General features: G+C 40.8%; 1 protein-coding gene across 1 annotated transcript in view; it reads right to left on the bottom strand.

The window, feature by feature from the left end:
• Nucleotides 1–1,272: 1,272 nt before the first annotated feature.
• The window catches only part of LOC132778600 (protein-glutamine gamma-glutamyltransferase 4-like), a 34,298-nt gene continuing 11,913 nt past the window's right edge, over nucleotides 1,273–23,657 (bottom strand). Inside the window, exons 4-14 of the mRNA XM_060781773.2 lie at nucleotides 22,948–23,077; nucleotides 21,794–21,912; nucleotides 20,294–20,401; nucleotides 18,223–18,406; nucleotides 16,649–16,781; nucleotides 15,260–15,363; nucleotides 9,981–10,238; nucleotides 7,783–8,079; nucleotides 5,814–5,983; nucleotides 4,469–4,605; nucleotides 1,273–1,478 (exon numbers count right to left, since the gene is read on the bottom strand). Of these exons, the coding sequence (XP_060637756.2) occupies nucleotides 1,316–1,478; nucleotides 4,469–4,605; nucleotides 5,814–5,983; nucleotides 7,783–8,079; nucleotides 9,981–10,238; nucleotides 15,260–15,363; nucleotides 16,649–16,781; nucleotides 18,223–18,406; nucleotides 20,294–20,401; nucleotides 21,794–21,912; nucleotides 22,948–23,077 (1,803 nt within the window). The 3' untranslated portion in view covers nucleotides 1,273–1,315. The remainder of the gene's footprint in view (nucleotides 1,479–4,468; nucleotides 4,606–5,813; nucleotides 5,984–7,782; nucleotides 8,080–9,980; nucleotides 10,239–15,259; nucleotides 15,364–16,648; nucleotides 16,782–18,222; nucleotides 18,407–20,293; nucleotides 20,402–21,793; nucleotides 21,913–22,947; nucleotides 23,078–23,657) is intronic.

The raw sequence follows: 23,657 nt of genomic DNA, 5'->3' as shown, positions 1-23,657 counted from the left end.
CTCTAGTGAGTAATCTGGCTGCCGCCCATTGGACCACTTGAAGCTTCCAAACAGTCTTCAAAGGATTCATGGGGACTCAAGGCTGCTAACATCTAAAAAGGCAAATGGAGCAAATAAAGGCCAAACTATTTTTTTTTAAAAAAAGTACAAAATACACGAGAGATGCTCTGTCAGCTCCTCACAAAATGTCATTGTATTACAGTCCACTTTGTCATTTATCTAATAATATTTAAACTCCTGAGATCTGATTATTCAATAAAATGAAGTATTTACATCTGTTTCTTTCCATATTCCAATATATCCATCCAAATTAGGCCAATAAATGTGTTAATTCAATAGTGTAATATATTTCTGTGTATTTTCGTTGTGTGATTGGACAGAAAAAGAGTAAGACAAATAGATTTCATAGTAATTTTTTTATTGTGAGGCATGATATAGGCAAAAAAGTTTCCTATAGCAGCAACTCATGATAAAAATTTGAGTTATTGAAGAAAATGCATATTTTCTTGTTTCAAAGGGACTAAAATTTTATTAAAAGACACATAAATTCCACATTATATATATATACATTATGGAAGATAGCCAATTTACACAATTTTATTAAAATATAAGAGAGGCAAAAACAACTGTGGCACCAAATGCCATTTCCCGTATCATTTAAAATCCAACTCGCACTTGTGTCTGATTCTGAGAAGTCACTAGATATTGTCTACATTATCATCTTTGTTGATACATAGGCTAGGAAAACAGACTGTGAGCTACTGTTTGGCAAACGCAAGTACACAAAGACATAATGAATTAATGTATATGTACAAATACATGCCTTTCATAACAGTTAGCAAAAATTGGTGAGCTGTGCTACATTGGCCAACTAAGCCACAAAAGGACAAGCACAAGAGAAAGCATCATGTTACTACTTTTTCCTTCTGAATGTGATGTTGAAGACAGCTGGAAGTTGTGCATGATACTTGTGTTTTGCATAATAGCAAACCCTGTGTCTATAATACCAAGCTAATTGATCCTCCAATGTGTTATATTAAATTTTCTACAATGTGTGACCAAACCCTGTGTGTTTCTCCTTCAGATGCCAAAAATTATACATAATATCCAAACCCGTGTATATAATTGCAAAATGCATAGACTTCTACAAAGTTCTCTTGCAAAGAAAAAATATAAAATATATTCCATATCAATCCATCCCTATTAGTTTGAACTAAAATAAATGTAACTTTCAATCACTCACACACTTGGTTGTGAGTCAACTGATGTTTCTCATCAGTTGACTCACAACCAAGGCATCAAATAAAGCTTATATTCACAGTACATAGCTCTCCTCATCCTCGGTGATGGTAATAAACTTTTCCTCAGTTATTCCTTTCACTTGAGTAGAGTTCAGTTTGGCCACTATCTTCTTCTCTCCCAACTTCCTTGCTGTACAAACTATTTTGGATGTAGAAGTTTGACCGGGGTATATATTCCTGAGAAAGAAAAAAGATTGTTATTAGTACTGGTTATAGTTGTATAATTATAAGTTCAGATTTATAGAAATTGGTCTATAATTATAGAATTGTAATACAGTTCAACATTTTTTTCTTGGTCTTGGTTTTTAGACCTGTTCCTGGGGATTATTAATAAATAAACAAATAAACAAACAAATAAATAAATAAATAATAAAACTTTATTTATACCCCGCCACCATCTCCCCAAGGGACTCGGAGCAGCTTACATGAGGCCAAGCCCAACAACACATCAATAAACAAAAGCAATACACAAAAACAAAAATACAATACAATTAATATAAATCACATATAAACAATAACCAATAAACGTTAACACACAAGGATTTAAAAACCTTTGGGTTGTGGATTCAGAAAATTGCATTGAATAAACTGCATCAGCTCTAGTTTTTTAGAAATGGTTATAATGATTTTCTATGGGCAACCAGATAGCAACTGATAGATGGAATATGTTCTGGAAATAAAAAACTTAAGCCGATAAAGGGAAAGTAGTGCCATTTTTGGAATCAGCAGATCAGGTATACCCAGAAATGTGTGATCCTGGACTCATTGCTGAGCCTGGAACCCCAGGTTTCGGCGGTGACCAGGGGAGCATTCGCACAGTTAAAACTCGTGCGCCAACTGCGACCGTACCTTGGGAAGTCTAACTTGGCCACGGTAGTCCACGCTCTGGTTACATCCTGTTTAGACTACTGCAACGCTCTCTACGTGGGGTTGCCTTTGAAGACGGCCCGGAAGCTCCAACTAGTCCAACGTTCGGCAGCCTTGATACTAACAGGAGCGGAGCGCAGGGAGCATACAACTCCTCTGCTGCACCAGTTCCACTGGCTGCCGATCTGCTACCGGGCTCAATTCAAAGTGCTGGCGTTGGCCTTTAAAGCCCTAAACGGTTCTGGCCCAACCTACCTATCCGAACGTATCTCGGCCTATCAGCCCACCAGGACCCTAAGATCTTCTGGGGAGGCCCTGCTCTCTATCCCGCCTGCTTCACAGGTGCAGCTGGCGGGGACGAGAGACAGGGCCTTTTCTGTGGTGGCCCCTCGGCTATGGAACGCCCTTCCCATGGAGGTAAGATCAGCCCCCTCGCTGATGGTGTTCCGAAGAAGATTAAAAACCTGGATGTTTGAACAGGCATTTGGTTAACTCAGTGCAATTAATGTAATGATTAAAGGATTGGCAATGGACGACGAACTGGATCATGATTTTAGTCAGGAGATGTATTGGATTGTTATTGATATGTGAATTGTGTATTATGCTTTTATGGTTTTAAATTGTATACTGTTGATTGTTATATTTTGTTGTAAACCGCGTTGAGTCGCCGGCTAGGCTGAGAAACAGCGGTATACAAGTATAGCAAATAATAATAATAAAAACATCTGAGGTACCAAAATGTGTGTTTGCCAGTATAAGTTCAGATTACTACAATAAGTTCTTAATGTCCCAGATTTTATGTAGGCAAAGTCCTCTGTCAAAATCCATATAAAAGAAATCCCAAATAAGAAGGCTTGCTTTATAACTACAAGTCCTGGGGTGGGAGGGGGAGGGTTGAATGAAAAGTAATGTCTCCACCTTCGTAACTTGGGTTTGGATGGAAATATAATAATAAATCAAATGCAGAAATAATCCTTAGAATGTGCTCTTTAACTACCACTATTCACTTTTCCACATATTCACCAGACAATTGGATACATTTCTGCCAACAATGAACAAGTTTTTTGAAGCCATCATGGAAGAAGTCAACACTTTGTCTCAGCAACCAGCATCTCACAGTTCTCTCAACGTCTTCATCAGAAGCATAATGATGTCTGTGGGTTGTTGTAGGTTTTTTCGGGCTATATGGCCATGTTCTAGAGGCATTCTCTCCTGACGTTTCGCCTGCATCTATGGCAAGCATCCTCAGAGGCAGTGAGGTCTGTTGGAACTAGGAGAAAGGGTTTATATATCCGTGGAAGGACCAGGGTGGGACAAAGGACTCTTGTCTGCTGGAGCTAGGTGTGAATGTTTCAACTGACCACCTTGATTAGCATTTGATGGCCTGGAAGTGCCTGGAGCAATCTTTTGTTGAGAGGTGATTAGATGTCCCTGATTGTTTTCCCTCTGCTGTTTTGCTGTTTTCATTTTAGAGTTTTTTAATACTGGTAGCCAGATTTTGTTTTCATGGTTTCCTCCTTTCTGTTGAAATTGTCCACATGCTTGTGGATTTCAATGGCTTCTCTGTGGTTGTGAGAGTGCTCCAGCATTTCTGTGTTCTCAGATAATATGCTGTGTCCAGGTTGGTTCATCAGGTGCTCTGCTATGGCTGACTTCTCTGGTTGGAGTAGTCTGCAGTGCCTTTCATGTTCCTTGATTCGTGTTTGGGCAATGCTGCGTTTGGTGGTCCCTATGTAGACTGGTCCACAGCTGCATGGTATACGGTAGACTCCTGCAGAAGTGAGAGGATCCCTCTTGTCCTTTGCTGAACATAGCATTTGTTGGATTTTCTTGGTGGGTCTGTAGATAGTTTGTATGTTGTATTTCCTCATCAGCTTCCCTATGTGGTCAGTGTTTCCCTTGATGTATGGCAAGAACACTTTCCCTCTGGGTGGATCTTTGTCTTGACTCTCATGACTTGTTCTCGGACTTGCAGCTCTTCTGATGTCTGAGGTGGAGTATCCATTGACCTGTAGAGCCCAGTTTAGGTGGTTCCGTTCGTCTTGGAGGATGTGGGGTTTTCTAGAGTGAGATAGTTATTTTGTGTCAGAGTTGGGAAAGATTCCTCTGACTTCATGAACTGTTGGTACTCACTGTAGGTCACCTAGGACTAAATGGAATAACTCTCTCACTTGACACAAGGCCCTGTTTCTTCATGTCTCAGGTAGGATGAGTAAATCTCTACCAGATAGATTTTGCCACATATGACTGACATGACATGATTCAGAATATGGCAGATCCCTTGAAGCCAATTAACTTACCCTTGGTCAAAAGTTCTCATTGGAAAAATGCCAAGGCCTTCAATGCACAGTTTGCATTTTTCCAAGGGAATGCAGAGAGTGTTTTCAAAAATCACTTCACAGGTAAAGCTTTCATTCACTTTTGCAGTTTCTGGCATCTGTAAAACAAAAAAATTGCAAGATTTTTAGAAATGTAAAATGGATGTGTTCTACACTCAAATGCAATTGTGTGAAATCTAGGTGGAACTTTCATAATGAGATTGCCTGTTTTCTCTAAATGCATTTGCAGCACTGTGTGTCCAAAGAGTGACAAATCCTTGCTATGTCCTTGTAAGTTGACTAATGTACACACATGCGGATGTATGCCCATCCAACCTGTTCAGAAGTATCTTAACTACCAACCACACAAGTAGATACTACAATATTCCTTGCCTTTGATTCTCAAAAGTGGTTTCCATTCACTGATCAGCATTAATCACCCTGAAACATATTGTACATGTCCTAAAATAAGTACTAAATTCCCACACTAACTTGTTGAACTAAAATTTAAGACATCAGATTAAATGTTGTTGTAGTTTTTTTTAAAAAAAACCAAACAAGCTATTTTTCAATATTGCATCATTATTAAAATATGGTAATCCTGTTTAAAGGCAGTTATCTTATGAGTCCTCTTAAAGCTGGCATAGTTTCCGTTATCAGCATATATGATATCTAGATGTCTATACTCAAATAAAAGTGGATTGCTGTGCGTTCTTCGGACTGTATGGTCATGGTCCAGAAGCATCTCCTGACACTTTCCCCACATCTATGGCAGGTATCCTGAGAAGTTGTGAGGTCTGAGGATGCCTGCCATAGATGTGGGCAAAATGTCTGGAGTGAATGCTTCTGGAACATGGCCATACAACCTGGAAAACTTACAGCAACCCAGTGATTCTGGCCATGAAAGCCTTCGACAACAGATAAAAGTGGGTTATTCCAAATTATTTAATGTGATCCCATTGAAGCAAATAATGTATTTACCCATGTCTAATGCACCATTGAATCTAATGCGGACCTCAATTTTCAAAACCCTGAAACCCAAAAAAGTATTTACCATATTACATGAATCAAATGTACACCTTTATTTTGGGACGGTAATTTAGTAAAAAAAGATGAGCATTAGAATTGAGTAAATACAGTAACCCATTCTTGTCTTTATTCTCTATGGCTATAATGGTTGAGATCGTAAATTTGTTTCATTAAATATACATTGTTGCACTCACTCCATGCATTTTAGTGTATATCTCTTATTTTTATTGGTGTGTCTCATTTTGGATTTAACTATGTACCACCATCTAAGTATTGAAGTTGTCATGAAATTTCTTACCTCTATCTTGAGAGGTGGGTACTGGAAAGTCAAGGTTATCCGTTTTCCAAGATTTTCATGAGTATCTTCAACATTTGCAAAAATATTGACTTTGAACAGAAGTTCATCCTCTGTTGAACTCATTATGTCCATGTACCTATCAGCATCTACTGTCAGAGGAGTCTGTATAACTGCATGAATACAACGAAGAGAAAAGGTGAGAAAGGATCATTCATATAACAAAGGCCAAATTTAACACTTTGTATATGGGTAATTTTGAGGGTGATGCCTGCTGTTTACAAATGAAGATGTTGAGCAGATTGCAGGCCCCGATCTCACATGCCATTCTTTTGTCCGATATACTATGAAAGTAAAATTTGTAATACTTCTTGTAATACTTCCACCCTTCTCTGATGTCTTTCATTTACATTGGAAAACATTATGGGTGCTGTCACATTACACAATTAAAGCACTTCTTGTTGGTTTATTACGGCATTGAATGGTTGCCATTCTTTTGTTGGAAACTGCCCTGAGTACCCTCGGGGAGACAGGTACGGGATGCTGATGATGATGATGATGATGATGATGATGATGACAACAATAATAATAATAATAATAATAATAATAATAATAATCTGACTTTAATTGCAATGACTGCATTCTAGAATGCCAGGATTTGTAGGTTAGGTCTACAGCAGTGTTTCTCAACCTGGACTTCCCTGGGAAGTCACAAGAAGGTTTCAGACGGGTCACCAAAGACCCTCAGAAAATATATATTTCTGATGATCTTAGGAACCCTTTTGGCAGAGAAGGCTGAACATCTCTCCATCTGTCTGTCTCCTCCTTTTTGGAAACAGACGACAAATCCTCCCACCAAAAGCCTTCCTTTGCTGTGATTGGCCAGCCTCTCAGCCAGGGGGAGGGCTCTTCCCGAGACTCCATACAAGAAGGAGAGAGCAGACAAGCTTGGTACATGGCAGTGTGGTACACATGTGCAGGTGAGGGAGAGTCTGTGAGGCTGGAGGGAGGCTTTCGCCAGAGAGTCCCTTCAAGGCGTGGGGGTTCTGCATGGGAAGTTTAGCCTAATTCTATCATTAATGGGGTTCAGAATACTTTTCACTCGTAGGTGAACTATAAATCCCAGCAACTACAACTCCCAAATGTCAAGGACTATTTTGGCATATTGAATATTTGTGCCAAGTTTGGTCCAGATACATTATTGTTTGAGTCCACAATGTTCTCTGGATATAGATGAACTACAACTCCAAAACTCAAGGTCAATGCCCACTAAACCCTTCCAATATTTTCTGTTGGTCATGGGAGTTCTGTGTGCCACGTTTGGTTCAATTCCATTGTTGGTGGAGTTCAGAATGCTCTTTGATTGCAGGTGAACCACAAATCCCAGCAACTACAGCTGACAAAATCAACCCGCTTCCCAACCCCATTATAGTATTCAAATTTGGGTGTATTGGGTATGTGTACCAAATTTGGTCCACTGAATGAAAATACATCCTGCATACCAGATATTTACATTACAATTCAGAAAAATAGCAAAATTACAGTTATGAAGCAGCAACTAAAACAATTTTATGGCTGGGGGTCACCACAACATGTGGAACTGTATTAAGGGGTTGTGGCATTAGGAAGGTTGAGAAACACTGGTCTACTGCTTTTAGGTAGATAATTCATACTTTATGGCCTCAGCCTTATCTCTAGACCTCAGCATTACAGAGAATGGGACCATGGCAGTTAAAGTGGCTGCACAGTGCTATGTATGTAGCATTTATGTAGTTCGGAGCATTGATTGGGAGGATTCTATGTACAAAGGATAATTTTGGTACTTTATTCTGATCTATGATACAACTCACTGGGGTCCTAAGAGAGGGAGCCTGACTGGGACGAAAGGAGAGGCAGTCATTTTCCTAGAGAGGAACAGCTTTATCAATGTAAAAGGACAGGGATATTATTTAATGGAGATCTGTAGACCCACCTGGTTTGCCTTCTGTTTGGACCGTCTGTTGAATGGATTTCAGCCTAGCTTGTACTTTCCCTGTGTATGACTCCAGGTGACAGGAAACACACAGATTGACAGTCCATGCATCTGCAGACATGTTCCTTACAACAATGTTAAGATCAATAGGCTGTCCTGGCAACAATGTCTTTTCCTCTTCTATCCCAAGTGTGAGCTCTGCTTTGGGAGACTCAGGGAAAGATGCTGCTGTATAGTTTTCCAGAGAGCTTGCATGGGACAAAGCAGTTTTCATAGCTTTCCTCTCCTCTGGGGAACCTGGAAAATGAGGGAAAGAAGCAAGCAGAACGCAACCTGAAATCACTGGAAGCTAATTCTGTTGGTCAACTGTGGATAAATCAGATGTGCTTGGTAGTTCCAGAAATGTTCAGATGACGTCCATTTCACTCTGACTTCAGCTTAGGATTTGACACAAAACAGCTTTGATGACTCTTATGAGTATAATATAGCTGAAGCAAGAGTAAGAAGTTGGTCCCTGCAACATCTCCCAATTCTGTTGACAGCCTTAATACTACAGATCACAGCATGCTTTTGGATCAGTGGTCTGGGATGAATATGGGACACAACTACATTGCAGTGGCTCTTCTCCTGTCTTTTTGCTTAGACTAGAAAGTGCGGTTGGAGGATTATTAGTTTGGTTTTTTAAAATATCAGGATGTAACATGCTTCACAAGCTCCTGATTGATCAGCAGTACTATCTGGTACCTATGTGAAATAAGTAAGGGAAGTATAGGATGAGTAAACTGTACCAAAGAACTTGTTTCTTTCTTATTTTCATCACATTTATGCAAACCTAAGATAGACTGAGTACTGTCAGAAAACTGAACCTAAGCCTAGATAAGACATAAGTTTTGAGGAGAGGAAATTACATTCCTGCCAAAAAGATGACTAATGGGCCTACAATATGCAAACATAAGGACATCACATTTAGAACAAGCACTCTTGCTTTTTTAAAAAGTGGTTTAGTCTTATCACTGGGACACTATCTGGGGGCAAGTAAGGTTTCCAATTAAAACAAACAGAACTAATACGCCTTGCTGGGCTGATTCCAATGCTCCTAATTATTGCTCTGAGAAGTATGATTGAAAATCAGTCAAAAAACATTAGGAATAAGTAATCAATAACTATGTCTTATTCTCATAAAGTAAGAACTTCTTCAAGAACTGAGACTCTCGAAGCAATATGTAACAATATATTGGGTTAGATAAGATTTATCAAAACTTAAGAGTAGATCCATTGCTATCAATGGGATTTAAATTAATGACAATTACTTAAAAATTACTAAACATCAAAAAAACCAAGATTATGGCAACAAGAATGATTGACAACTGGGAAATAGAGGGAGAAAATGTGGAGGCCGTGACAGACTTTGTATTTCTAGGTGCAAAGATTACTGCAGACGCAGACTGTGGCCAGGAAATCAGAAGACGCTTACTTCTTGGGAGGAGAGCAATGTCCAGTCTCGATAAAATAGTAAAGAGTAGAGACATCAGACTGGCAACAAAGATCCGCCTAGTCAAAGCCATGGTATTCCCTGTAGTCACCTACGGATGTGAGAGTTGGACCTTAGGGAAGGCTGAGCGAAGGAAGATAGATGCTTTTGAACTGTGGTGTTGGAGGAAAGTGCTGAGAGTGCCTTGGACTGCGAGAAGATCCAACCAGTCCATCCTCCAGGAAATAAAGCCCGACTGCTCACTGGAGGGAAGGATACTAGAGACAAAGTTGAAGTACTTTGGCCACATCATGAGGAGACAGGAAAGCCTAGAGAAGACAATGATGCTGGGGAAAGTGGAAGGCAAAAGGAAGAGGGGCCGACCAAGGGCAAGATGGATGGATGGCATCCTTGAAGTGACTGGACTGACCTTGAAGGAGCTGAGGGTGGTGATGGCCGACAGGGAGCTATGGCGTGGACTGGTCCATGAGGTCACGAAGAGTCGGAGATGACTGAACGAATGAACAACAACTTAAAAGGGCCACTATGATTAATTTTGGAACAAACCCAATGTGTTATATATAAAAAGATAGCTTGAACATGTACAATTCCCAACTAAGAGGGATTCCACATGATCACTTGGTTTATATACCAAAATATAATGACCAAAAGTTTTGTCATTTTTGTCCTATATGGCAAGGAAAAAACCCATACATGTATGAATTACCCTCTGGAAATTTGTACTGATCTGTGATGTCTTCACGCTCATTCTTCCCAACAGCTTTGGTGCTGATGTTCCTTCCGATCATCCTGGTGTCTTCAAAGACCCGCATGAATTCCTCTTTCCCGTTCACTTTCCTTGTGATCCAGAGGACCATATCTGCATTCACTTCAGAAAACACAAACATCGTGTCGTACGGCACATAGACATCTCCCTTTTTGATGGCAATAACCGGAGCAGGACCGCACTCCAGACTCTCTCCATCTAAAATACATGAAGAAAGCTAATTGACTTTTTCTGCTTGTATTAAGAATAGGCCTGCTGTACAATGTTTCTCATTATGTCCATCAAAGGTTTATGAACTCAATACAATTGCTATTTCATGAAGTGGTATGTATTATAATGCAGAAAATGTATAAAGAAATTCAACTATTGAGAAAACTGTCACATAGTACCAAAATAGTTTTAATAATGGATTTTAAACTTCCATTTTATGTCTAACTTTTTGTTTTGTGTATTTTAATATGTATATTATGGAAATACATTTTAATATGGGGAGCCCCCAGTGGCGCAGTGGGTTAAACCTCTGAGCTGCTGAGCTTGTTGACCGGACAGTTGCAGGTTCAAATCTGGGGTGTGACATGAACTTCCGCTGTCAGCCCCAGCTTCTGCCATCCTAGCAGTTAAAAAACAGGCAAATTTATTTATTTATTTATTTATTTATTTGCTTTATTTCTATACCGCGTTTCTCAACCTATATAAGGTGACTCAATGCGGTTTACACAGAATTAATTACCACACAATAACAATTAAAACATAGCATACACAACAGCAAACACACAACATTCATACAATGCCTCGATCTCAAACAAGATCCAGTCTCATATCCTTATGCCGTTCCTATGTTCAGTATACCGTCATTCTATGTGCAATTGCGCTGATTAGCCAAACGCTTGCTCAAAAAGCCAGGTTTTGAGCTTCTTCCTAAATGCCAGCAGTGAAGGGGCCTGTCTGATGTCGCTTGGTAGGGCATTCCATAACCGAGGGGCCACCACCGAGAAGGCCCTATCTCTCGTTCCCGCCAGCCGCGCCTGCGATGCAGGCGGAACCGAGAGTAGGGCCTCCCCGGACGATCTTAATGTCCGTGTCGGTTCGTAGGAGGAGATGCGTTCGGAGAGGTAGGTGGGGCCGGAACCGTTTAGGGCTTTGTAGGCTAGTGCCAGCACCTTGAATTGTGCCCGGTAGGGAATTGGCAGCCAGTGGAGCTGGCTCAGCAGAGGAGTGGTGTGCTCCCTGAGAGCTGCTCCTGTTAGCAACCTGGCTGCTGAGCGCTGGACCATCTGGAGCTTCCGGGCAGTCTTCAAGGGCAGCCCCACGTAGAGCGCGTTGCAGTAATCTATACGGGATGTGACCAGAGCGTGGACTACCGTGGCCAAGTCCGACTTCCCGAGGTACGGGCACAGCTGGCGCACGAGCCGGAGCTGTGCAAATGCTCCCCTGGCCACCGCTGAGACCTGGGGCTCCAGGCTCAGCGATGAATCCAGGGTCACACCCAAGCTGCGAACCTGCGTCTTCAGGGGGAGTGTAACCCCGTCCAACACAGGCTGTAACCCTATGCCCCGTTCGGCCTTTCGACTGACCAGGAGTGCCTCTGTCTTGTCTGGATTCAACTTCAATTTGTTCACCCTCATCCAGTCCGACACAGCAGCCAAGCACTGGTTCAGGACCTGAACAGCCTCCTTAGAAGTAGGTGGAAAGGAGTGACAGAGTTGGACGTCATCTGCGTACAGATAACACCGCACCCCGAAACTCCGGATGATCTCTCCCAACGGCTTCATGTAGATGTTAAACAACATGGGGGACAGTATTGAGCCCTGCGGGACCCCACAAGACAATGGTTGTGGGGACGAGCAGCTGTCCCCCATCAACACCTTCTGGGTACGATCCTCTAGGAAGGACCTGAGCCACTGTAAAACAGTGCCACCAAGGCCCATTCCCGCGAGGCGTCCCATAAGGATACCGTGGTCGACGGTATCGAAGGCCGCTGAGAGATCCAGCAGGACCAACAGGGACACACTCCCCCTGTCGAGCTCCCTGCAGAGATCATCCACTAAGGCGACCAGGGCTGTCTCGGTACCATGTCCCGGCCTAAAGCCAGACTGTGCCGGATCCAGATAATCCGTGTCTACCAAGAATACCTGGAGTTGTGAGGCCACCACACGTTCCAGGACTTTGCTCAAAAAGGGAAGATTGGAAACAGGCCGATAGTTGACGAATTGAGTGGGGTCTAGTGATGGTTTTTTCAACAGCGGTTTTATTACAGCTTGTTTTAAGCTGGCTGGAATATTGCCTTCCCGAAGGGAGGCATTAACCACCACCTCCACCCACTCGGCCAATCCCCCTCTGGCCTCCTTTAGAAGCCAGGATGGGCAGGGGTCTAGGATGCATGTGGTAGCTCTCATTCCTCCAAGTATCTTGTCCACATCCTCGGGTTTCACCAATTGAAATGAATCCATCAAAATAGGACAAGCAGATGCTCGTGTTACATCCTCAGAGACTGCCGTTAACGTGGTATCCAGGTCAGAGCGGATCAAAGCGACTTTGTCCGCAAAGAACCGAGCAAATGCTTCACAGCGGGCCGTCGAGTTGTCAGGGTTCCCATCCGGAATGGTGGGGTTCAATAGCCCTCTGACAACTCGAAACAGCTCCGCCGGACGGTTCTTTGCGGACGCAATATTAGCCGCAAAGAAAGCTTTCTTTGCCGCCTTTATTGCCACGGCGTATGCCCTTAATAGGGCAATAAACCGTGTTTGATTTAACTCGCTCGGGTCCGAACGCCACACGTGCTCTAGTCTCCTCTTCCTTCGCTTCATTGCTGCCAGCTCCTCGTTGAACCAAGGCGCTGGTTTAGCTCGGCTACTTGAGAGGGGACGTTCTGGAGCAATCGTGTTTATGGCCCTAGTCATCTCCCCATTCCAGAGAGACACCAGGGCTTCAACAGGATCACCAACCGAGGTAGCAGGAAAATCCCCAAGAGCCGTCAGGAATCCACTCGGATCCATAAGCCTCTTGGGGCGGACCATCTTAATGGGTCCCCCACCTCTGCAGAGGTTGGAAGGTGTGGTGAGTCTAAATCTGACCAGATAGTGGTCGGTCCATGGCAACGGAGAGGTGGATAACTCCTCAACACCGCCACCTTGCTCCCATCCCTGACAGAAAACCAAATCTAATGTGTGTCCCGCACAGTGGGTGGGGCCAGATACTTGTTGGGACAGCCCCATGGTTGCCATGGATGACATGAAGTCCTGAGCCGCTCCTCCTAGGGTAGTCTCGGCATGTACATTGAAGTCCCCCAGCACAAGAAGCCGTTGAGACTCCAATGCCAGGCTCGAGACCACCCCCGCTAGCTCAGGTAGGGAGACCGTAGTGCAGCGAGGTGGGCGGTACACTAACAGAATCCCTATTCTGTCCCGGTCGCCCACCCTCAGGTGGACACACTCGAAGTTGGTTGACTGTGAGATGAAATGTGAGATCAATAGGTACCACTCCGGTGGGAAGGTAATGGTGCTCCATGTAGTCATGCCGGCCACATGACCTTGGAGGTGTCTACAAACAACACCCGCTCTTCGGCTTGGAAATGGAGATGAGCACTACACCCCAGACTTGGACACGACTGGTCTTAATGTCAGGGCGAAACCTTTACCTTTACCTATTTTAATATGTGTATTCTACAGAGTGTTTTTAAATGATTATTTTAGCAATGTTGTAACTCGCCTCGAGCTGTGAAGAGAGGCGGGTAAGAAATAAAATTATTATAGTGGCAACATGTACTCAAGCTAATGTAATTCAGTATTATTTATTTATTTACTTACAGTATTTATATTCCACCTTTCTCACCCCGCTGGGGACTCAGAGTGGATTACAATGTACATATACATGGCAAATATTCAGTGCCATAGACACACAACATATATAGACAGACACACAGGGGCTATTTAACATTCCAGCTTTTTCATGAGGGTATTCTGGCCACCAGGGGAGCTGTCACTTCACCGTCCATTTGTGACACTGATGAGGTACTTCCTCATTCTTTGCATGCTTGCTGGAGATTTTCATGGTGTCGGAAATTAGCCTCCCCTCATAAGCAGTACCTAAATTTCCTACTTGACAGATGCAACTGTCTTTCGCCCTGCAAAGGTCGACAGCAAGCTACACAAATTGGTCGGAATCTCACTCCGACCCGGGCTGGCTTCGAACTCATGACCTTTTGGTCAGTAGTGATCTTAATGCAGCTGACTCCCAGCCAGCTGCGCCACAGTCCCAGTGCAGTAGTGATCTATTCACACAGCTAATTTGGTATAGGTACATATAATAGTCAAAAATAAAGGATTAATGCTTTTCCTTGGCATTTCTCAGCATATACAAATAGCCAGATGTTGTGTATGGCACACACAACATTTCCCCTAAGGACTAGGGAGAAGTTGGAAGTTAACATGAACAGCTCAAATGTTTACAAATAGTTTGGGGGAAAATGAGTAAAATATAATATTTTACTTTGCTATAGTTTTGTGTGAAACATTTGCTTCCACGCTTCCCTGTAGAAGTCTCTCCAACAAAGGTTAACCCCTTGGTGCTTTTTCTGATGGCAGACAAAGACATTTCAGCTTGTTCTGACTTTTGGCTATCAACCGGCAGAATAGCTTTTAACAGGATATGATGTATTTTTTACCATTGTTATGGTGCTTCAACTCTTTAAAATGTAAGGTTCCAATATGATCATTTATTTAGTTTTAATCTTCTGTGTTACCTGTTTTAATTACGTTTTGCTTTAACTTATCTTGTGAGTTATCTCAGATTCCATATTGCGACATAGGCATTGTTGAATAATTCAGTAGTTTCACCTGGATTGATTGTTAAAATTAGAGATTAAAAGAAGAGCAGTAGTGAAGAGGAAGGTAAGAGATCAGAAAGAACGTGGATGGTGGAAATGCAAAAGAGTCATAGGAAAGGGAAGGACCAGAGGCTCTGAAACCATAAGGAAAATCCAGGGATGCAGATATGTCAGGCACCCAACTATCCTTTGTAGTTGGAGGAAACAGGCCAAATGCGGATCTGGAGACAACATCTCCAGCTCCATGGATCATGCATATTCTATTCAGAGTACTAACTTTATTTTGTACCTGACAAAAAAATGAGAACAGTTGAGTAACATTTCACTGTTACAGATGAGCCAAAATTGACTTTTACTTTTCTAATTTGCCTTTATGTCTACAATGAAGTCTTACCTTTCATGACATACTGGGGTGTGCCATCAATCACCTGCCAACCATCATAGCCCTCTGTTAAGTCTGGTCTTTTCATCCAAATATCATTCCATACATGGTAGTTCCTATGAGCAGTTACAAACCAATATTTTAATGTCTGACAGAGAATTTTAAATACCATGTGCTAAATTTCAGATACCAGGATTGCGTTATGGGCATTAGAGTGGCATCAAAGCTCTATAATTGAGTGTTGTGCTAGAATTCAGTCTCAGGTGTGTTGTGCTAGAATTCTGGTATGGCCAATGACACTGCTGGCTAGGGATAATGGGAACTGTAGTCCAACAACTGAAACATTAATCAAGTGTCAATGAAGAGGTTGGGTATGCTAATCTGTGAGAGTGTTTTTCTTAATCATTACATTGATTGTAGGGTTGGGCGGTTTCGTTAGTTAATTTTGTAATTCGTTATTAATTAGTATTTAAATTAGCTTACGATCCGATATTGAGCCATGCAGGAGTAATTAAAAATCGAAACAAAATTTTCAATTTATTTTGTAATTGTTTCGTAATTGTTTCGAAATTGTTTCAAAATTGTTTCGTAATTGATTCGTAATTGTTTCGTAATTGTTTCGTAATTGTTTCCGTATGTCTGGTGCAAGTTTTAGGGTTGTTGTTTGTTTTATCAGTGATAAAAAATAAATTATCACACCAACAGTCAACAACAGAGGGAGAGGGAAGCTTCAGAAGTTCCCCCTGTCCCATTTGGAGGGTTTTTTAGCATATTGCGCTATCGCGTCCGCCATTAACGAATTGATTCATAATTGTTTCGTAATTGTTTCGTCATTTTACGAAATTTTGTATATTTCGAACTTTTTTAAAGAAAATTTTCAGAATTCAAAAACCCCTAAAAACGAATCGAGTTTAGAAACAAATTTTTCCGTGGTTACCCAGCCTTAATTGATTGCTCTTATTCTTATGTTGCTACACTGGTACAAGTGTAGAAGCACACAAAGCAGTAATGACTGAAGAAAAATAATGTTCTAATTTCATAAAAATTGAATTATATTCGTATTTATTTATTTAAAGCATTTATATTCTGCCCTTCTCACCCGGAAGGGGACTCAGGGCGAAACACAACATAAATACGGCAAACATTTAATGACAGAATAAAAACAAACTATAAATATACACAAACATGAAAATGACTTGTAACCACTTTAAAATTAAATTGTTATAAACCAGTAGACCTGACAATATGAAATATTTTAAATAAACAAAATCAATTCAGTATGGATGAAGTAGTGGATGAAAATATCATACTTAAGAGAACACCAAATGTATCTTGTTTGCTCAGCCCCATCTACCAACCATCACTATACCAGCAGATTCATTAATAAATTGTAGCAAATACCAAGTAAAGTCTGATATGTTCATTTTTTCTCCCATTTCATTGTAGATTTCATCAGCGTTTATATTTCTGTGGTGATCATGAGCACATTCATAGATGGTCACACTTCTGGCTGGAATCCCCAGGCAGCGCATAACTGGAATGTAGAGAAGGATATTATTGCTCAGTTGCTACACTTTGCTTAATAGGCCTGTGCAATCAATGAAAAAATGGTTCAAAGTTCTTTACAAAATTAGAGGGTGGCAAGAAATAGTTTCTAAAGTCATACTGAAATTTGGCGAGGTCTGTATTGTAACTATAACAGGTTAACGAAAAGTAGCGAAAAAGTAGTTAAGTAATTATGCCAATGGGGAAGCTTCAAGAGCCCCTTTCTCCCTCATTGTTACAGCTATTGGCATTAAACTTGATACAATTATAGAACACATGTACCACTATTAGCTCATCAAGTTTCAGAATGTTTCACTCATCCACAAATTTTTGGGGAATTTCCAAAGTTTTTGCAAACAACATTTCTTTAAAAAACTAAAAGAGCTATCTTCTTGAATTTTCTATACAATGACACACGATAACAGGGGATCATTCCCCCCAAGTTTCAGAAATATTCATACATCTACTGGTTTTTGGAATTTTTAAAAAGTCTGACAAAACTTTTTTTAAAAAAAGTCACATTTTAAAAAAAGTCTTTAACCAATAGAACTGAAATTTAGGGATTTCTTGCCAGTACAGCACAGCTTTACTTACTAGTATTGAAGTACCAGCCAGCTCTCCTCTTTGCAGATTCAACAGAACTCTGGCTGCAGTTAGGAAGGAGGGATAAATCTCTTCCCTATCCTAATTAGTGCTTTCTGATGCTGAGCAAAATTCTGGGAAATGTAGTTTAGGCCAGAGCCTTTTGAATTCTCTGCCATAGGGCTCCTCGCCTTCCCAAATTACATTTCCCAGAATTCTGTTCTCTCTCAGTCTCTTTCCCAGCTCACTCAGCTCGTCCTGCCCTGCTGCTTTCCTCTCTTCATGGCGAGAAACATGAGTCACCTCTGGGTGAGAAAGGCGGTATACAAATGTGGTAAATAAATAAATAAATAAATATCTGTTCTTAATTGAAAGAGGAATGGTAGCATTTTTGGCTTTTCCTTGCTTGCACTGAAAATGAAACTGACTTCCAAGCATTACAGAATGCAAATGAAAAAGTATTGGGTGAGTTTGATCTAAGTTTTTGTGTGGGTGCCCCTCCCTCTTTTGTGTTTCTTAATAACTGTTTGTATATACAAAACTTAGGAATTAGATACAACCTAAGATTTAAAAACCAATATTTGCACACCCCTACTTCTTAATGACACTCACTGTCTTTACTCTAGACATGCTAGGGAAGAGCTTAAAAAGTTACTTTTGGAATATAATGCCCAGAATTTTTGGCTAGTGTGTCCCTTGACTGTTGGCCAAGGAAATTCTGAGACTTGTCACCTAAAAGTAACTTTTCCAAATAGTTGATTTTCTAAGATTTACAGACCCTGCCACTGAAAGTTCCATAGTGATATATTCAGAGAAGATTGGGATAATTATGAAAGTAGACGTCTTACTTGTAGTAAGCACACCAGAGAAAACCCAGCATTGGCCGTAAAGTACGGGTTCTTTATTTCTGTAATAGTGTTGTAAAATTGGGACACTTCCTGTCCAGTCCTCAGGAGAGGTACCATCTTCATAGTATCCTGACCAGTTTCCAAGGATCACTCCATCATCATCCTCATTCTCATCATAGTTAACCTAACAAATGGGAGTAGGATAAGAAAGAAAACAAAACCACGAAGCACAGTAAAGTTTCCCAAACCTATCTAGTTATTAGATTGTTGCTTTCAACCACTGAAGCAAACATCACACCAAGTTTGCCGCCTCCAATATTTTTTTTAATTGTTCAAGTTTGGGGAAATATAATATAATTTTAAATCATAAAATCCCAGTATTGTAAAACATTTATGATCAACTGTATGCTTGCAATGGCTAACCAACATTTCGCTTGGTTCAACATTTATAGATTTAGGTTCTTGTGGGTTTTTTCGGGCTATAGAGCCATGTTCTAGAGGCATTTCTCCTGACGTTTCGCCTGCATCTATGGCAAGCATCCTCAGAGGTTGTGAGGTCTGTTGGAAGTAGGAAAAATGGGTTTATATATCTGTGGAATGGCTGGGGTGGGGCAAGGAGCTCTTCCCTGCTGCAGTTAGGTGTGAATTTTTAGCTGATCACCTTCATTAGCATTTGAAGGCCTGCCTGAGCCTGGGAAAATCTGTTGCTGGGAGGTGTTAATCTGTGCCTGGTTTTTTCCTCTCTGTTGTTTAGCTGTTATAATTTTAGAGTTTTTTAATACTGGTAGCCAGATTTTGTTCATTTTCATGGTCTCTTCCTTTCTGTTGAAATTGTCCACATGCTTGTGGATTTCAATGTCTTCTCTGTGTAGTCTGACATGGTGGTTGTTGGTGTGGTCCAGCACTTCTGTGTTCTCAAATAATATGCTGTGTCCAGGCTGGTTCATCAGGTGCTCTGCTATGGCTGACTTCTCTGGTTGAAGTAGTCTGCAGTGCCTTTCATGTTCCTTGATGCGTGTCTGGGCGCTGCGTTTGGTGGTCTACAAACCCACCAAGAAAACCCAACAAATGCTACGTTCAGCAAAGGACAAGAGGGATCCTCTCACCTCTGCAGGAGTCTACCGTATACCATGCAGCTGTGGACAAGTCTACATAGGGACCACCAAACGCAGCGCCCAGACACGCATCAAGGAACATGAAAGGCACTGCAGACTACTTCAACCAGAGAAGTCAGCCATAGCAGAGCACCTGATGAACCAGCCTGGACACAGCATATTATTTGAGAACACAGAAGTGCTGGACCACACCAACAACCACCATGTCAGACTACACAGAGAAGCCATTGAAATCCACAAGCATGTGGACAATTTCAACAGAAAGGAAGAGACCATGAAAATGAACAAAATCTGGCTACCAGTATTAAAAAACTCTAAAATTACAACAGCAAAACAACAGAGAGGAAACAACCAGGCACAGATTAACACCTCCCAGCAAGAGATTTTCCCAGGCTCAGGCAGGCCTTCAAATGCTAATGAAGGTGATCAGCTGAAACATTCACACCTAACTGCAGCAGGGAAGAGCTCCTTGCCCCACCCCAGCCATTCCACAGATATATAAACCCATTTTTCCTACTTCCAACAGACCTCACAACCTCTGAGGATGCTTGCCATAGATGCAGGCGAAACGTCAGGAGAAATGCCTCTAGAACATGGCTCTATAGCCCGAAAAAAACCCATAAGAACCTAGTGATTCCAGCCATGAAAGCCTTCGACAATACATTTATAGATTTCCTCGTTCCATCCATAACATATGAGTGTACCGCACATAATTTGAGCAGCATACAGAATTTCAAAATGCAGCTCAAGAATTACCTAAATAGTTATGACCTACAATTTATGGTATAAAATATATTCACACAGTTATTTGTGTTCTAGGCTCTCTTCTCTAGATAGCAAACATAATACAGCATACATTATTTGTAATTGCTCCAAATGCCTGAACCCAACCGTGGCAAGATGTCATCTTTTTCTGTTATTTTATAAAAAACAGAGTATAATGCGTAAGGACATACCAAAGCTGACATGGCCCTGGCAACATGAATAGGATTTCTCTGACCATGTGGCCCAAGCAGGCTCAGGTCCAGAAGATGCATGCAGCAATCCAAGATATCTTCTTCAAACTGTTTGAAAGCCAAGTATGGACATTACTAAGTTGTTTATTACTGGAAAATACATATGTATTACTTAAATGCAGTTGTTGAGTTTGAAATACTCCATGAGGGAAGTGCTATTTTCTTCATTTTTACTTTATTTCAATTCTAGATGCACTAGATGTAGAATGTAAATTAGGCTTTTAGTTAGCAATTGTCCCAACTTACTCTTGGATTTTCATGAAGGATCCAGACATTATTGTCTTCTACTTGTAACCCTTTTGTCCTTCCCCATTGCTTTTTTCATCTTTTTTTCTTCCCACAAAAATGTTTTATGGATTGAAAATGGGGTAAGTACACAACGTTTTTGGTTAGCAGTGATGGGAGCAATTTTACATCACCTTCCAATAGAGACTTACCATATATTCCGGCATATAAGGCGACTGGGCGTATAAGACGACCCCCAACTTTTCCAGTTAAAATATAGAGTTAAGACGACCCCCATGCATAAGACTACACCCTTGTATAAGACGACCCCTGACTTTTGAGAAGATTTTCTTGGGTTTAAAAGTAGTCTTATACGCCAGAATATACTGTATTTGTGTGCTTAGGGTTCTGATTAAAAGTGCACATACAGAGGCTTTGCCAGACACAATTTCAATACATAACTACATTACTTCTTTGTTTCTAATAGGAAACCAGCATGGGCCTAAGATCTGCTGGGGAGGCTCTCGACTCGATCCCACCTCTGTCTCAAATGCAGTTAGGTGGAGTGAGGGAGAGGGCCTCCTCAGTGGTGGCTCCCCGGCTTAAAGAGATTAGGGTAGCCCCCACTCTCCAAGTTTTCCAGAAACGGCTAAGAATATGGCTTTTTAAACAAGCCTTTAATCATGTTTAGGAATGGTTTTTAAGTAACTTTTAATGTGGATATAAGTGATTTTAATGTTTGTATATATTTATGGTTTTATGTCCCGGCATTGAGTGTTTGCCGTATATATGTTGTGCTCCACCCTGAGTCCCCTGCGGGTGAGAAGGGCGGAATATAAATGTTTAAAATAAATAAATATGGCCTTAATCACTATATTTGATCACTTCACTTCAACAGTTAATGGGGACTTCTATTGTATACTGCCACTATTTTTGTAGCTTGCTGGTTTTTGTAGTATTAAGTTTTATTGCTGTTTTAGATATAATTGGGTCAATTTTATTGTTATTAATTTTTTAAAACTTTTTTGTATCTTGTTGTATTTGTATTTTGCTGCACTATTGAGTGCTTTCTGTGAGCTGCTCTGAGTCTCTTCAGGGATTGGTAGCAGGATAAAAATAAAGCTTTATTATTATTATTATTATTATTATTATTATTATTATTATATGATTATACCCAAGAGTTGAAAAGTAAGAATGTAATATGTGGTCTTTTACCTGACCAAAATTCCAAGGTCTTTCTAATATATGTGTTGCTGATCCACCATACAGACATCCAGTATCATTGAGGACATATTCAGCTTTCTGTTCCTCATCAGGCATGAAAACAGAATCCGCTAAAACACACACATGAGAATGTTAATTTTTGTGAAGACTGCCTAGACAGAAAACAGCTGGAAGTTTAGGCAGACAATATAATAATGATCGCTTATCTTATTTGCAATAGATTATGGATCTCAATAAGTTCTTTCTTCTATTATTATTATTATTATTATTATTATTATTATTATTATTATTAAACTTTATTTGTACCCCGCTAGCATCTCCCAAGGGATTCGATGCGGCTTACAACAGGCCGGAGCCCAGCACAACACAATACAACAATACAACAATACAATATATAGCAAATAAAACAGTTAAAGCAGAAAAACAACAGCAATAACAATACAACAGGACATTATTAAAAACTGAGCCGGCTGAAGTGGGGTACAGGGTTAAAAGTGCTGAAAAAGTGTCGGGGGGATATGAGATTAAAGTATAAGTGTGGTGTGCGTTGAGGGTGATCTTGACTCTACTAAAGTGCTTCTGGGCTTTGGTAGTGGGGTTCCTAATCTGAGAAGGCACGTTGGAATAGCCAGGTTTTCAGGTTTTTTCTAAAAACCGCCAAGGTGGGGGCCTGTCTGAGATCTTTTGGGAGGGCATTCCAGAGGCGGGGGGCCACCACAGAGAAGGCCCTGTCCCGCGTCCCCACCAAACGCGCCTGCGAGGCAGGTGGGATCACGAGCAGGGCCTCTCCTGATGACCGGAGCGAGCGTGTGGGTTCGTAGACTGTGATGCGGTCTCGTAGGTAGGATGGTCCCAATATTCTGTGACCTGGATCTATTCCTGGAAATATTGGCAGAGTTACATTTCAGGGAGGCTTTGTTCTCAGAAAGCAACTGCCTGTTTAATCATTCCCTGACTAATGCTTAAAGACTACTGTGATATTATGATTATATTGTGAATAACAACATAACTCAATAACCTTATTTTCTCTTTTTATCGTCTTATTGGATGCTCAAATCTTGCTGTATTTAGGGGGAAACTGCTTAATGATCTGTTTCTAATGTAGCAATGTTACCATTTAATGCTCTTTAGATCACATTAATTACCTTCACACCATGGGTTGAACAACACATAAAAAACCACATCTCTGAAGTTACGGAGGTTAGACTCCGTTATCACATCCAGGCTGTATTTCCCGACAATTGCATCTGGTGGACTTGTCACAGCAATAAAGCACTAGAAAAACACAAGGCAATCATAAAGTTATAATAGGAGGAGATATCATATTTAGGTATCCTGCTGCTTCACGTAATTGCAGCTGCATTTTAAGGAGTGAATGAACCAGATGTTCCATTGCTCTCACTAGCAACCTTTATATTGGAAATGTTCATTGTACTCACAGAAAAGAAACAGGAAATAAATAAATCTATATAAATAAAAATGTAATGTTCATTTGTGGGATTAACAGAACTCAAAAACCACTGGACGAATTGACACCAAATTTGGACACAAAACACCTAACAACCCAATGTATGTCCTTCACTCAAATTTTTTTTTGATTTTGTCATTTGGGAGTTATAGTTGCTGGGATTTATAGTTCACCTACAATCAAAGAACATTCTGAACCCCACCAATGATGTAATTGAACCAAACTTGGCATGAAGAACTCCCATGACCAACAGAAAATACTGAAAGGATTTGGTGGGCAGTGTCCTTTGCTTTTGGAGTTGTAGTTCACCTATATCAAGAAATCACTGTGGACTCAAACAATGATGGATCTGGACCAAGCTCCAGAAGAATACTCAATATGCCCAAA

This window comes from Anolis sagrei, chromosome 6 (genome assembly GCF_037176765.1).
Source record: "Anolis sagrei isolate rAnoSag1 chromosome 6, rAnoSag1.mat, whole genome shotgun sequence".
NCBI lineage: Eukaryota > Metazoa > Chordata > Lepidosauria > Squamata > Dactyloidae > Anolis > Anolis sagrei.
The sequence above is the reverse complement of the archived record's forward strand: the minus strand, read 5'-3'. Positions and strand labels throughout refer to the sequence as shown.